At 47.4% G+C, this 12,948-nt stretch overlaps 1 protein-coding gene across 4 annotated transcripts in view; it reads right to left on the reverse strand.

Annotated features, from left to right (window-relative positions):
- The window catches only part of ADGRB1 (adhesion G protein-coupled receptor B1), a 222,171-nt gene that overhangs the window by 20,307 nt on the left and 188,916 nt on the right, over positions 1-12,948 (reverse strand). For all 4 annotated transcript variants that reach the window (XM_029959414.1, XM_029959417.1, XM_029959416.1 and 1 more), the window contains one exon: positions 252-391. In XM_029959414.1, coding sequence (XP_029815274.1) covers positions 271-391 — 121 coding nt within the window. In that variant the 3' untranslated portion in view covers positions 252-270. The remainder of the gene's footprint in view (positions 1-251; positions 392-12,948) is intronic.

Below are 12,948 nucleotides of genomic sequence, written 5' to 3' on the forward strand. Positions count from 1 at the left end.
GGTCGGGGGGAAGGGGAGAGGAAGGGCGGCGGGGAGGGAAGGGGGAGGCGATGCGAAGCCTCCCGCCGTGTTCGCCACGGTGCCGGTGACCCCGGACTGCAGCAGCGCCGGGGCTCGTCCCCGCCGCCGCTCCGCGGTACCCGGGGATGCTCCGCTGCATCCCGGCCGCGTCCCGCTTCCCTTTTCCCTGTCCCCCCGTGTGTCCCCCCCCGCCTCCCCGTGCCCTCTCGCTCCTCCCTCGCGGGACTCACCATGTCGGGCTGAGCTGGGCTAAGATGGCGAAGGCGGAGAGCCGGTCACACAGACACTTGGTCCGGGAGGCGTCGAGCGGGACCGTTCGGCAGCCGCGCCAGGACCAGGCGCCGGGCGGGGGCAGGCGGAGGCGGAGGCTCTGCTGGAGGGAGGAGAGGAGAGCAGGGAAGGAGGGAGGGACGGGCGCGGCGGAGCGGGGAGAGGGGAGAGAGCGGCCGTCAGGGCGAGCGGGGAGCGGGCACCGCGCCGCGGGGGGATGGAGGGGGACCGCCCCCCGCCCCGGCCACCCCCACCCCACCGACCCCCATCCCACCGACCCCACACCGGACCTGCAGCTCTAGTCTTGCACCTGGTCCTGGTCTGACCCCTCCATCACTGCCCACCCATGTCAATGTCCCCCTCCTCGACCTCCGGGCTGGCCTGTCTCACTGTCCCCATATACACCTCCCCAACCCTATAGCCCTTTCCCACATATCCTATATACACCTCCCCAACCTTATAGCCCTACCCCACATATCCCATTGACACCCCTTTACCCCTATAACCCACATATACCTTAGCCCTATACCCCTTTCCCACATACCCCATATATACCTCCCTGACCCTATAGCCCTTTCCCACATAGCTCATATACACCTTCCCAACCCTATAGCCCTTTCCCACATATCCCATATACACCTCTCTAACCCTATAGCCCACCTGTCCCATGTGTGCACACAGAACTGCACAGCCTTGTCCCACACACCCACTCCATGAATGCATAACCCTATAGCCCTGTGGCAGACACCCCATAGAAGAATCCATAACCCTATAGCTTTGGCCCATATATCCCATATACACCTCTCTAAGCCTATAGCCCTGCCCCACATATCCCACAGACATCCCCTTACCCCTATGACCCTGTCCCACATATCCCACATACACCTTAACCCTATAGCCCTTTCCCACATACCCCATATACACCTCCCTAACCCTATAGCCCTTTCCCACATATTCCATATACACCTCCTTAACCCTGTAGCCCAGTCCCACTTATCCCATATATGGGTGCACAACCTTCTGGCTGTCTCCCAGGTGCTCATAATGTGGATGCACAACCCTATATCCTTGTGACACACTCCACATATGGATAAATAATCCTATAGCTCTGTCCTACACAACCCAAATGCACCCCCCCCATCCCTGTGGCCCAGTATCACATATCCCATATGTGGATGCATAACTCCATAGGCCTGTCCAACAGACCTGATATAATCTTTGCACCCCCCTCAGCCCTGTCTGTCATCCCATATACCCCCCACACCTCTGCTCGACACCCCATATAGAAGTGTATGAACCCCGATATGTGACTCCACCCATCCCCTTGTTCCCTCCCAGTTGTTTCTATCCGAGGTTTCCAAAGGCCAGGCCAGGAACCTCCTCATCCCAGAGCTCTGGGCATGGCAGGGATGTTCCTGTCTCATGGTCAGAGGGACCTCAAGAGGTCAAAGGCACAGAGTTCTTGCTTTTCCCTGGCATCCTTTTGGGCTGGGGAAGAGCAGCAGAGCAGGGGAAGGGTCATAAAATGGGAAAGTCTCCATGTGAAGTTTGCCTTCATCCCACAGGTGGGATGGTTTCATCAGGAAAAGTTATTGCAGCCCCATCTCCACGTGAGAATACCATATTTAATCCAACCCTGCCCTCTGACAGTTTGAAGCCATTCTCCCTTTGTCCTGTCCCTCCATGCCTTGTGCAAAGTCCCTCTCCAGCTCCCTTGGAGCCCCTTTAGGCACTGCAAGGGGCTCTAAGGTCTCCATAGAGCCTTTTTTTTTCTCCAGGCTGACCAAGCCCAGCTCTCCCAGCCTGGCCTTTCATCCTTAACTCTCTCCCCAGCCTTTTCTGTTTAAGTGAGCACGAAGGGCTAAGCCAGGGAAAAGTGGAATCTTGGTCTCTGCCTCACGTGCTGGGGTACAGCCATCCCCCAAAAAGTACAGACAGCACCCAAAAAGCACGGTCATTTTCCACCCATTGCTCCTCTGCCTTGTCCAATCTCTTCTCCTGAAACTTGGTCACGTATGGAGTGTAAATGCAGAAAGTGCAGAAATGAAAGGGATGGGGTGAAGCTCAGGATCCACGTGGATAACCTGGGCTTTATGGGAGCCTGGGCCAGGCTGTGGGGCCAGAGTAAAAGGGCCATGTGCCCTCACTGAAGGGACACGGATGAGAGATGTCCCCTCTCCACAGCTGACCATCCCCAGAGGAGCGGTGCCAGCAGCGAGCTCACGGCAGCTCCAGATGGAGCCAAGCTGCTCAGCAGCCTTAGGTGTGTCACAGATGGCCTGGACATCTCAGTGCTGCTGACTCCAGCAGACTGCCCTGACTCACAGACAAGTTTTTGGCAGGTCTGGGCTCTGTGCACACACTGACCCGCTCCTCACGCAACGAGACGGAGCCTCCCTTCACCTCCCTCTGGGGCAACAGGCTGGGAACCAACAGGGAACAGGACATCAGCACATCCCACTGATCCTGCTGTGATTATCTACTCAGATCCTGTTTAAATCTTGGCACTGAGCCTTCCTGAATTGTCCAAGGCCAGGTTGGATAGGACTTGGAGCAACCTGGGCTAGTGGAAGGTGTCCCTGCCCATAGCAGGGGGTTGGACAAGATGATCCTGAAGGTCCCTTCCAACACAAACAATTCCATTATTCTGTTCCATGTCCACCCATCTCTAGGATATAAATCTGTCTTCCCTGGATAGGCAGCTCTTCACATGATCCTTGCTAAGTCACATTATCTCTTGGAGGTTCTCAAGTCCCGGTGTTGTTCTCTGGTCTCTTCCATCCACCTTCTGCCATTCACCAACATCCTTCTTGGAAGGGACTGGGAGATCCAAGGCCAATCCCAGAGGAAAACCAAATTCCCCTATATGAACTGCTCATATTTCCAAGATCTGCATTATTTAGTTGTTCTGTTTATTCACTGTCACCCAGAAAAAAAATGCCGTATTTATGATGTGTACAAATAATGACAAATATTCAGACTCTACCAACCAGCTCTGTATTCTCATAGAAAGTATTAATTGAGCTTGACAAAATCTATTTTCCATAAGTTGATTGCTATTAATTCCTCTGTATTAATGAGCGTGCTATTATTCAATTATAATCATAATATTACCCACAATCCCCTAATTTTTGGATCCTCTATCAGATGTTGTGTTATTGTGCCTAAGACAGATGTGAGGCCGCTGCTCTCACAGGCACATTCTCCTCTGTCCTGATTTTGGGAATCCTTCTACCTTTCTTTTCCTAAAGAGCAATGATCCCCAATTAGTCTTAAACCTGCTCTTTTAAAATCCTTGCACACAAAATTGCTCTGTCCTGTTTCTCTTCCACACATCTCACTTTATTAGATGATGTATAGCATGTGTTCAAGCTGCTGCTGTAATGACAAGTATTTCATTAGCCTGGGATGTGGATTAAGTAACCAGGCTCTCTTCCAATTACAGAATACAGGAGTTTATTGAAATTTCTGCATTATTATAAATAAATCTGTCATTTCCAGCTAGTAACAAACCAATACCGTTAGGATTTATTTCAGTTTTAGGAGACTCTAAATTTTCCTTTTTATTAATTTTCACCATTCTGAAGAATAAAATTCTTACACCTTTTTTTTTTAACTTGTCTTATATTTTTTAAGCTTTTAATTTCTATTATAGAATCATAGAATGGTTTGGCCAGGATGGGACCTTCAAGATCATCCAGTTCCAACCCACTGCCATGGGCAGGGACACCTCCCACTAGACCAAGTTGCTCCAAGCCCTGTCCAGCCTGGCCTTGAGCAATTCCAGGGATGGGGCAGCCACAGCTTCTCTGAACAAACTGTTCCAGCACCTTGCTGCCCTCACAGGGAAGAATTTCTTCCTAATATTTAATCCAACCCTGCCCTCTGGCAGTTTAAAGCCCTTCCCCTTTGCCTCATAGAGTGGTTTGGGTTGGAAGGGACCTTAAAGATCATCCAGTTCCACTCCTGCCATGGGCAGGGACACCTTCCACTATCCCAGGTTGCTCCATTTCTCATCCAACCTGGCCTTGGACACTTCCAGGGATGGGGCAGCCACAGCTACTCTGGGAAACCTGTGCCAGGGCCTCGCCAACCTCACAGGGAAGAATTTCCTCCCAATATTTGATCCAACCCTGCCCTTTGTCAGTTTAAAGCCATTTCCCCTTTGTCCTGTCCCTCCATGCCTTTTCCAAAGTCCCTCTCCAGCTCTGGAGCCCCTTTAGGCACTGCAAGGGGCTCTCAGGTCTCCCTAGAGACTTTTTTTTAATCCAGGACGAACAAGCCCAGCTCTCCCAGCCTGGCCTTTCATCCTTAACTCTCTCCTCAGCTTTGCAGCCTTTCACACCAACCAGAAATGGTCAGAGCTCTCCTGCTGAAATCATCACATCTGTGCACACCCACAGGCACCCCCTGCCCCAAGAAATCTCAGCTGCCTTCAGAAGTCTGAAAACATTTGCCTTAACATCACTTCCAATCCCAAAGTCCAGCTTTACTCATTTCCCAGCTTTCAAAGTAGACTAGGACAGATCTGGGCCATACATCAACTGAAGTAACCTCATCCAAAAGAAAAATAAAACAGGGAAAAAAAATAGAAAAGGAAAATAAATCAGAGAGACGACAAGAACAGGAAACCCCAGGGAAAGTATCAGAAAACAAATAACTCTCCCTGGATGCTGCTCCCGGTCTCACACTCCCATGGCAGAAAAGCTGACAGCACAGCACTGAATGCAAGATCAGGATAAAATCTATCCAGGGCCAAAGCCACACTTGGCACTTGGCACAGCCTGATATCCATTTCTAGATGCAGAGAGAAAGAGCACAGAGAGATATCGAGGCAAAAAAATATAATTAAAAATTATAATAACCACCCTTTGCTCTTCAAAGACCTGGTCTGGTGCCTGCTTATTTATCCTGTTGGACTCAAAGAAATCAATTGGATCAAAGCCATCTAGTTTTTACTTTAGAAGCTGCTATAAATCACATCCAGGATGGGTGCTGTGGATGTGCTGAGTCAGGAACTTGGTGTAAATCACCTCAGAATAAATCCAACCACACCATTTAATAGAAAATGAAAGTCTGGCCCTCATTACTACCAGTGATTATTAATTAATTCGTTATTAACAGTCATTAAACTACTCAAATGCTCCAAAGAGCATGTCCATTCCTCTGGTTTTAATCTCCTCAGAAGAATAACTTTTCTTTCATCCTTTCCTTCCCCTTTGCAAATCTGCCTAATTACCTCTTCTCGTTGCCTTGCATTCCCTTTGATGGGAACACCTCTACATCTTTTTGGGATGTAGCTTGGAGATGGATCAGGAAAACACATTTGCAGACTGGAAGAGCCACCAGCCTCTCCCCTCTGTCCCTGTGCCACCACAAGCCAAGAGGCAGGCTAAGATCAGTCTTCAGCAAAGGGTTTCTTGGGTATTGCACCATCCCAAGGGCAACCTGCTCCATCAGCTGGGGATCTGCTCATTGCTGCACTCCTGAGACCCAGGGGAGGTGCCAGCATTGCTTTATTCCCAGGATGGATGCAGAACTATGGAATGGTTTGTGTTGGAAGGGATCTTAAAAGTCATCTTGTTCCAGAAACCCCGGGAACTGCCATGAGCAGGGACACCTTTCACTATCCCAGGTTGCTCCATGTCTCATCCAACCTGGCCTTGGACACTTCCAGGGATGGGACAGCCACAGATTCTCTGGGAAACTTGTGCCAGGGCCTCACCACCCTCACAGGGAGGAATTTCTTTCTAATATTCCATCTAACCCTGTCCTCTGGCAGTTCAAAGCCATTCCCCCTGTCCTGTCCCTCCATCCCTTGCCTCGAGTCCCTCTCCAGCTCTCCTGGAGGCCCTTTAGGCCCTGGAAGGGACTCTCAGGTCTCCCTAGAGCCTTGTCTTCTCCAGGGTGGACATTCCCAGCTCTCCCAGTCTGGCTCCAGTCCTCAGACCATCTCTGTGGCCTCTTCTGGACTCACTTCAGCAGTTCCACATCCTTTAGATGTTGGAGGCACCAGATCTGGACACAGAGTTCCAGGTGTGGTCTCACGAGTCCAGGTGGGGTCTCACAACAATGTCAGTCTTGTGATTTTTGGATGGTCCCATTTAGGGTTTTTGAGTGTTTGAGCTTGTCCAGCAAGATCTGCTGCAGCTCCCACATGGAATGCCATTGAGAGAGGTTTCCTGGGATCTCTCCATGGTCCAGGGAAACACACCTGAGGGAGTTTCAGTCTTGCTGGATGCAGATCCCATCCTGCCTAGGTAGGGTAAGATTCAACCACCAGTTATTGCCTAAAGCCTCACAGTTTAGGGCAAACCTGAAATCCTAAACACTGAATTTTGTAGCACAAAGATGATTTCACAGGGATAAGTTCAAATTACAAACCAGATATATTTTCAAAAAGTCACATTTTATATTTGAATGTAAAATAGATCCATCATGGACCTGATTAAAAGCTGCAGAAGAAAATGGGATATTAATGAACAGGTCCATGAGGGGAGGAACAGATGTGTGTGTGTGCCTGCCCCTGTGTTCAGGTTTCATCTGTGTAGCAGAAGAAAAGCCTTTGATTCTGCAGAAAAATACACTGGGTTTGTAGTGGGAAACCCATGTTCACAGCTCAGAGGCAAAGAAAAAGAGCAGGATTTGAGTTATTCACAAATATTGAATCCAGGTACACTAATAAGGAAGCAGAATTATTTCTGAGGCAGTCTCTGGGGTGGAGGGAAGAAAGAGGAAACTCTACTAAAGGGAAAACGTGGGCAGAATATTAGAGAAGAGTGTAGTGAGGCTGATTACAACCCAGTGAAAAAGGAGTTGTGGAAATCCCCAAACCAGACTGGTGTAAAAAGCATTGTACTGGGAGGGTTTAGCAGGAAACCTGACAGGCTGGTTGTGTCTCTGATGTCTGTGGTCAGATTTAGCTCCGGTGTAATTCCAGTGATGCTGCACAAGGAGATGTTTCACCATATGTTACAACATGACTATGAACGTTCTTTGAGCCCTTGACGGGAAAAAGCAATTAAGCACTGCCTTGTAGATTTAAACAGGAGCTAAGCACATGCTTAAGGACTTTTCTCCAAGAGAAATGCTGTTCTGAGGAGGAATTGGCACAAATGGAGAGTTTTTGTTGTGGGAAGAGGCATGGATTGGGTCAGAGAGAGGCTTTAAAATGGGGGCAGATATTTGAGACTTAAATAACACAAGGGATCTCCAGGAGTTTCTTCCAACCTCTACAATCCTGTGGTTCTCTCACACTTCTTGCCTCACATGGGCCGTTCCCCCTTCACTAACCAGGCAGGTCATGTGAGTCCCTGGCACAGCTCCAGCTGGCAGATTGATTATTAATTTGGAGAACAAACCAGAGATGAAGTCAAAGTTAATCCTTTTTGTGGGATTCCCAAAAGCAATTTTCATTTCCAGCCAAAGGCTGCCCCGAAGCTCCTTTCAAACACTTTTGGCTCCACACAATAGCCCAGGACACAAAAAGATCTGCAATCATTTCTCTGCAGAAAGCGTGTTGGAGTCACTCTGCAGGACCTCAGGGTTGAATTAACAAGTGGATGGTTTCCCAGGAAAAAAGGGACATGAAAAGGTTTGTACCTTTTGAAAAAAATAGGTTGATTAAAAATAAAGTAAAATAAAATAAAATAAATCTTTGATTGGCTGCTAAAACAATCACAAAGCATCTCATACCAGAGAGGGAAATGCAGAAATTAATTAAATACTATTTTAAATATGGGTTTAAATCAATCTTTAACACTCCAGCTGCTCAGGGTGTTTTGGACATCCTCAGTACCAAAGCAGTGATCGTGCTTTGGTTAGTTTAGACCTTCCTAAAGACTAAATAAAACCAGCAAAACTGTTTCAGAAGGGTCATCCTGTTATCCAAGAGATAATTTTCCCTTCCTGTGATCAATCCACTGATTCAAAGCTGGGCTGAGCTCTCAGTTATGCCACTCAAAATCCTGTGGGACATCTCACACATCCAGCAAGTCAGTTTGGGCTACTGGGGCAAAACTGGTTCTCCTGGAAAAATCCTGAACTTGCACATCTCTGAATTTAAAGTGTAGCACCAGTTTGGTAAATCCATGTGACCCAACCTGAAATCTGAAGCTCCAGTGGAGTAATTGATTTGTCCAGCAACTTTCCTACACTCGTTTAAAGAAATCAAGTGTCATCAACCTCATTTAGCTCAAAACTGAGAAAGCCAACCTGTCCTGGGCTGCATCTCCAGCGTGTTGGGGGAGAGGATTCTCCTCCTCTGCTGTGTTCTGGTGAAATCCCACCAGGAGTGCTGTGCCCAGCTCTGGGATCCTCAGCACAGGAAAAACACGGACCTGTTGGAATGAGTCCAGAGGAGGCCATGGAGATGCTCCAAGGGCTGGAGCCCCTCTGCTCTGGAGCCAGGCTGGGAGAGCTGGGGGTGCTCCCATGGAGAAGGGAAGGCTCCAGGAAGACCTGAGAGCCCCTTGCAGGGCCTAAAGGGACTCCAGGAGAGCTGGAGAGGGACTTGGGACAAGGGATGGAGAGACAGGACAAGGGGGAATGGTTTTAAAATAAAAGAGGGGAGATTCAAGCTACGCAAAAGCATAAGGTTATTTCAGTTGATGTATGGCCCAGATCTGTCCTAGTCTACTTTGAAAGCTGGGAAATGAGTAAAGCTGGACTTTGGGATTGGAAGTGATGTTAAGGCAAATGTTTTCACACTTCTGAAGGCAGCTGAGATTCCTTGGGGCAGGGGGTGCCTGTGGGTATGCACAGATGTGAGGATTTCAGCAGGAGAGCTCTGACCATTTCTGGTTGGTGTGAAAGGCTGCAAAGCTGAGGAGAGAGTTAAGGATGAAAGGCCAGGCTGGGAGAGCTGGGCTTGGTCATCCTGGATTAAAAAAAAGTCTCTAGGGAGACCTGAGAGCCCCTTGCAGTGCCTAAAGGGGCTCCAAGGGAGCTGGAGAGGGACTTTGGAAAAGGCATGAAGGGACAGGACAAAGAGGAATGTCCTTAAACTAAAAGAGGGGAGATTCAAGCTACATTTAAAGAAGAAATTTTTTACAGTGAGGGAGTTGAGACACTGTCAAAGATTGTCCAGAGTAGCTGTGGCTGCTCCATCCCTGGAAATGTTCAAGGCCAGGTTGGATGGGGCTTGGAGCAACCCAGGATAGTGGAAGGTCTCCCTGCCCTTGGAACTGGATGATCTTTCAGGTTCTTTCCAACCCAAACCATTCCATGAGAAGGGAACTGAGGCCCACAAAGAAGATGCAAATGGATACAGACTGTAAGGGGACACTGACAGAGCTCTGGTATTTGGAGTAAAGAGTCAATAAATACATCCCAACATCCTGTGCTGGGTTGCCTGGTTTCTTCACAGACAGGAAAAAACCCAGGTCTTTTGAGCCACTGCAAAACTTCACACTCAGCTACTGAGGTGGCTCAGTCTCAGGAGCTTTGCTTGGCACTGATGCCCTTTTTTTCACCTCTACCCCAACAGCACAGACCTGGCACGGAAGAGAACCACTTTCTGTCAGTTTGAAAGGATCAATAATCAGATTAACAACTATTATTAAATTAATGAAAAACAATGAAAGTGGCAAAAAGGAGAAAAAAAAAAGCCTACTATTGATCCATTTGCTTGGAGGAAGGAAAATGAAACCAGAGCAGGAATATTAATTTTATTTTATTTTACAGAACCCCCTAATTTAAGGTGGTTTGAGCTGATTTACTTCACAACTGACACAAACAAAATTAAGATAATAGTGACTTAAGAAAACATTGGTGACCCATGGGAAATATTTGGGATTTTCTTTTTGTGCGTGGGAGAAAGAGGGACAGGAAGACACAGTTATAAGGAGGTGAAAAGCAAGACCTTTTTCCCAGCTGTGAATTCATAATTACAGATAGCTGAATTAGAGCATTTTGCAGGGGACAAGGTTGGTTTCTATCTGCAAATTAGCCCCAGAAAAAAAAAAAAGAAAATAAAAAGGAAAAGAAAGAAAGAGCCCATATGCAGCATCCAGTCTGAAGCTTTAATTAACATAAACAATGTTAAAAGGCACAAAGAAATACATATTACCGTTGAAATAAAGCATATGGCTGCCTAAATACCCATAAGATCATCTGGAGATAATCTTTTCCGGCACTAGAAGTGCAGCTGATGCTGAGCTCTAATGACCCTCATCAGGCCATCCCACCAGAGAGGGAGCCCAGAGCTTCCCACCATCATCAGCCTCCTGGGCTTTGGACTCTGCAGTTTGAAATCCAGAGGCTGTGTCTGATAATTAAGGAGGACTTTTCCCCTTTTCATCCCTGTCCCTGGAGTCAGACATCATTTGCAGGTGAAACTTGCCCCATGCCTTGGTCTCCAAGGACCTGCCTCAGTCAAGGACAGGTTGGAGGGGGCTTGGGACATACTGAGAGAAGGTTTAGGTGGGATATTGGGAAGAAATTCTTCCCTGGGAAGGTGGGGAGGCCCTGGGAAGCTGTGGCTGCCCCATCTCTGGAAGTGTCCAAGGCCAGCTTGGACGGGGCTTGGAGCAACTTAGGATAGTGGAAAGTGTCCCTGCCCATGGCAGGAGGTTGGAACAAAATTATCTTTAAGTTCCTTTCCAACCCAAGCCATTCTATGATTCAGTGCACAAGGAAAGGTGGGAGACAAGAACTTGACCACTGGGTCCGTGCTCTGTGATGGCAATTTTCCTGCCAAACTTCTCTGTCCTTCCCTGCCAAACTTCCTTTCCAAAGGTGTCCACAGGACAGATTTTTCATTGGGATGAATCCTCAAGGGCTCCCCAGCCCTGCCCAATGAGCCACTGAACAGTCCTGAACATGTGCCACAAATGTCAAAATTTTGATACAGATGATGTGAGACCATTGACTACCTGGAGAAGAAATGGAGAAACCAAAGGCACTTTTGGTCTTGTGCCCTTGGTCTTTAAATCAGAGACAAATGTGAAACTCCCTGTGAGGTGTCACAATATTAATGTTGCAGAGGAAACCAGTTCAACAGTCCCTGTTCATGGAACCTGGGGAAATATTCCCTCCTGACCCACCCCTGGAAGTGTCCAAGGCCAGGCTGGATGGGGCTCTGAGCAGGGACAGTGGAAGGTGTCCCTCCCCATGGCAGGGGGTTGGAAGTGGGTAATCTTTAAGATCCCTTCCAACTCAAACCATTCTGTGATTCCATGACCCCAGTTCTAGTGGTTGCTGAACAATTACAAATCTGTAATTTGCAGATCAGCATCAGCTCAGGATCGGGAGTTTGATTTGAAGTATCATGAGGTTTTCATTTTTTTCTTATTTTTTTAAGTCTTTTTTTCTTGTGGATTTTTTTTTTCCCTTTAAAAGGATGGCATTTTCAATCTCCTCTGTAGAACCCTGTGAAATAGGAACAGAAAAGCCTGCAGCTCCCTATAATCCCATGGCTTCATGGTTTTAAGGAATAAAAGAAAAATAATTCTCAGATTTATCTACACTGCAAACTCTGGTATCACCAGGTTGGCTCATCTGTCGGTGACTGCAGAAGATGACCTTGAACTACTTTCATAAAATCACAGAATAATTAAGGTTGGAAAAGACCTCTGAGATCATCAGGTCCAACCATCACCCAGCACCACCACCATGTTCACCACTAAACCATGACCTCAAGTGCCACATCCACATGTTTTTGTGAACACTCCCAGGAATGGTGATGCCACCACTTCCCTGAGCAGCCTGTTCTAACCCTTCACAATCCTTTTTGTGAAGAATTTTCCCCTAATATCAAATTTAAGTCTCTCCTGGTGCAACTTGAGTCCCTTTCCTCTTGTCCTGTCATTTATTACCCAGGAAGAGTTTGACACCCACCTCTGTACAACCTCCTTTCAGATAGTTTATTTACACAATAGATCAACATTTTATCCATCCAAGACTTTGGCCTCTGCTCTTAAATTTGCTGCTTTTATCCAGAGTTAAAAGCACCATTACAGCATTTCTAGGATCTCTCCAATGTAAGAAATCCAGGCCATAACTCCTAGAATAGGAGTTATAAATAAGATTACAAATAAGATTTATAATTAAAATTAATAAATAAAATAAAGTAAAAATTTTATAAGATTATAGATAAATCTTATAAGTAATAATTATGTGGGGGCCAAGTTGCTCCATTGGATCTTTTCTGATTCACCAGAGTATCAGAACAATAAAAATCAGAGAACCATTGAATTGTTTGGGTTGAAAAAGACCTTTAAGATCATTGAGTCCAACTGTTAACACAGAACTGACAAATCCACCACTAAACCGTGTCCCCAAGTGCCACATCATGTCCCCAAGTGCCACATCTACACGTCTGTTAAATCCCTCCAGGGATGGTGACTCAACCAGTTCTCTGTGTTGCCTAAATTCATTAGGCATCAGGATCACCTTGGGGAAAAGGTGAAACCAGGAGCTGCTGTGAAAGTGTTGGAAACAGGGGTTGGGACCTTCTGAAGTCAACTTTCCTGAGCAAAGGGAGGTGTATCACTGGGACAAAAGGGGAATGGAAGGGTGAGCAGTAGGATGGCTGGGCTCATTATCATAAAGGGCTCCTTTCCAACGGAGGACAAGGTGAAACCAGTGAGTGATGGATCTGCCTCCCTCCCACCCCCACGTGACGTTCCCAGCTGCTTATCCAGGCTTTGCAGGATG

The sequence above is a fragment of the Manacus vitellinus genome, unplaced genomic scaffold (genome assembly GCF_001715985.3).
Source record: "Manacus vitellinus isolate BGI_N305 unplaced genomic scaffold, ASM171598v3 scaffold_1_pilon, whole genome shotgun sequence".
In the NCBI taxonomy this organism is placed as follows: domain Eukaryota; kingdom Metazoa; phylum Chordata; class Aves; order Passeriformes; family Pipridae; genus Manacus; species Manacus vitellinus.